General features: G+C 34.2%; 1 protein-coding gene across 1 annotated transcript in view; it reads left to right on the top strand.

Moving 5' to 3' along the window:
* SMC3 (structural maintenance of chromosomes 3) overlaps window positions 1–3,267 on the top strand; it is a 32,246-nt gene that overhangs the window by 4,298 nt on the left and 24,681 nt on the right. The window contains exon 3 of the mRNA XM_007469637.1: window positions 2,226–2,264. Coding sequence (XP_007469699.1) covers window positions 2,226–2,264 — 39 coding nt within the window. The remainder of the gene's footprint in view (window positions 1–2,225; window positions 2,265–3,267) is intronic.

Raw genomic sequence — 3,267 nt, 5'->3', positions numbered from 1 at the left:
TTCCCTATCATTAAGTATTCAACATCCTTAAAATTGCTATGTAGCATTCCACTGTGTGGGTAGGAGCAATTCTTAGGGAAATTATAAATTTTTCAGTTATTTATGAATGGATTATGGTTTGAACTATTTCTGTTTATTTTTTAATGATAAATTGCCTTTTAAAACTTTTATTTAGTGATAATTTCAAATTTACAGAAAAGTTGCATAAATAAGAACAGTACAGAGACATTACTTGTGTATCCTTTACCCAAATCTACTGTTTTGGGGTTTTTTTTAAATTAATTAATTTATTTTTGGCTGCATTGGGTCTTCGTTGCTGCACATGGGCTTTTTCTCTAGTTGCTGTGAGTGGGGGCTACTCTTCGTTGTGGTGCACTGGCTTCTCACTGCAGTGGCTTCTCTTGTTGTGGGGCACGGGCTCTAGGCACGTGGGCTTCAGTACTTGTGGCGCACAGGCTTAGTTGCTCCGCGGCGTGTGGGATCTTCCCAGACCAGGGCTCGAACCCATGTCTCCTGCATTGGCAGGCGAATTCTTAACCACTGCACCACCAGGGAAGTCCCCCAAATCTACTGTTAACATTTCCCCACTTGCTTTATCATTTGCACTCACTCACACTTATTTTTCCTTAGAGTAAGTTATGTACATCATGGTTCTTTACCTGTGACTTCAATGTGTACTTTCTAAGAATAGGGATATTACTTATATAATCACAGTGTAATTATCAATGTCAGTAAATTTAACATCAATACAATAATGTTATTTTATTTTCTAGCTATGTTGACTGACCCAGAAATTTTCATTGTAGCATTTTCCCCCCTCTAGTACAGGATTTAATTTAGGATCAGGCGTTGTGTTTAGTTGTCATGCCTCTTTAGTCTCATTTAATCTGGATAATTTCCACAGCCTTCCTTTGTCTTTTACAATGTTATTTTTGAAAAATATTACATAAATGATGTGTCCTTTTCAGGGTATTCCACCTGGAGGCACATGATATCCATCTACTTCTTATTGATGATGATAGTTTTGATCATTGAGTAGAGATTCTGTCCAATTTTTCCGCCGTATAGTTAGTGTTTTCTCCCTTGCAACTAATAAATAATATGGAGATGGGGAGAGACTTTTGGACTATGCACATATTGTGCTCCTTATCAAAATTCCCCCTTAGATTTAGCATTCATTGATAATTCTTGCCTTTATTCTGATGGTTACAGAATGATAATGTTCCATTTCCAGCACTCCTTTCACATTTACCACTTGGTCTACTGTAATCAAACATCTTCACTCCTTAGCTATATATTTATCTTTTTATTATCAGTATGGACTCATGGATTATTCCCACCCACCGCTGTCCCAGCACTAATTTATAATTCATCTAATTATTTTGGTGCTCAAATTGTCCGAGATTTAGCTAATAGAAGCCCCCTTCAGGCTGGCCTCTGTGTCTGTTATATGCCTTTTTTTTTTTTTTTAAAGCACTTCATTACTTTCTGATTTCTTTAGAATTAATCTTGGATTAAAGGTGATGACTTTGGGGCTAATTTGTTCAGGATATTGTTCAAGATTGAGAGAGAGAGTGGCATAGTTGTTCATGACTCTTAACAATGAAACTTTTGTTAAAAGAAGTTCAAAAGAATTCATTAAATCTAAAACATTTGATATCCTTTTATGTATAGAATTGCTTATTTCTGAACTGAGGTAGTAAAAAAAAGTGCCTCATTGTTGTCTGTATTTTTGTGATTCTAAGAACTATACATGATGTATAGGGCTGATCAGAAACTGTTTAACAGGGAAATGGTTTGAAAATTTTAAATGATTGTTTAAGTATTTTAAATTTTTAGCATTATTTGAATCTTTAAATTGTTAAAAATATTTTATTATATACAATTAAATAGAATTATATGTCCATTGTAATGATTATAAATCATGAAAACCAGGTAGTATATTTAGTTATTCCTGTTAATTTTAAAGTATTGGGAAAGAGCAAAAATATAAACAATGAAATAAATTTCTTTAAGAAAAAAATTATCTGAAGACTATGCAAAAATTGCACTCATCTGGTAATTAAAGCTGTTTTGTTTATTGATTTGTTGTTCACTGTTCTGTTGTACTTAATTTCAGTTTTTAAGATGTTATGTTAGAAAATTGGATTTTATATTTTTTGAATACTTTCTGTAAAGTTTTATTGTTTTTTATACAAAATAACATGGACTTTTTGATTTTGTAGTGGGCAGAAATGGATCTGGAAAAAGTAACTTTTTTTATGGTAGGTATTGTTTTTTGAATTCTAAACATAGTAAGACCTAGGTATCTTATGGTAGTTTATCTGTTATGTCTGCATGAAACACAAGAAATACTTCTTCAAACGAGGTTGCAATTTAATGTAGAGGGTTTAGAGTATAAGAATCTGAGCTCTACTCTAGTGATTAGCCATGTGAGACTGGGCAAAACAGTTAACTTCTCAAAGTACTCTTTCAGTTTAAAAACAGAGATATTTGCCCTGCCTAACTTAGATGGGTTGTGAGAATCAAATGAGATAATATGTGTGGAAGTGCTTTCTAAACTTGAGTGCTGTATATAAATGTTGTAAATGCAGAGAGAGAGAGAGAGATTCAAAGAGTGTAAGTGCAGTAGAATAGTTAATATTGTTATGGAAAATGGCTTACCTGTTTCATCTACATCAATTATTTTAATAAAAGATGGAGGGATGTAAAAAACTAGACTCAGCAAAGACAGTTGTTGTCAGAAGATAGTAAGTAGAGCTTTAAAAACTATCTCTAAAGGTAAAATGCGTTTAAGCATAGTAATGCCTCTGTTAAATTCTTTGGGGAGAAAAAATATTTTAACAGATTTGGACTGTACGAGGAGTAGATTGAAAAAATTTTGAACCTCTTAGTAGTGCTTGAGGAAAAGGAGGGTGTAGTAATAGCAAAGGTTCTATCCCTTGTTTACTTAAAAAGCTAAAGGGTACTCTTTACCCCATCAGTGGTTGTAATTTGGGGATGGTGAGAAAAGTAGGATTGGAGTGGAAGTATTAATTTTTCCTGATCTCCAGGGGGTGTGAGGGCAGTTTGAACCTGTCCCCTCCAAGGTGATTATAAAAGAAAACCAATCCCCACCTCCACCCCCAGCATACACATTCATATATACATACTCCCTCTTTTAGAGTGTCAAAGCTCTCTTGGGTGGACTGGGAATAGAACAGTTGAGTAAAGAGTTCCATTTCTAGGAGAGGGTGGTCCAGTTAGGCATCCTATGGAAGCAGGAAT

Source organism: Lipotes vexillifer, unplaced genomic scaffold (genome assembly GCF_000442215.2).
Source record: "Lipotes vexillifer unplaced genomic scaffold, Lipotes_vexillifer_v1.1 scaffold240, whole genome shotgun sequence".
Lineage (NCBI taxonomy): Eukaryota > Metazoa > Chordata > Mammalia > Artiodactyla > Lipotidae > Lipotes > Lipotes vexillifer.
This window is presented reverse-complemented; position numbering and strand designations above follow the sequence as displayed.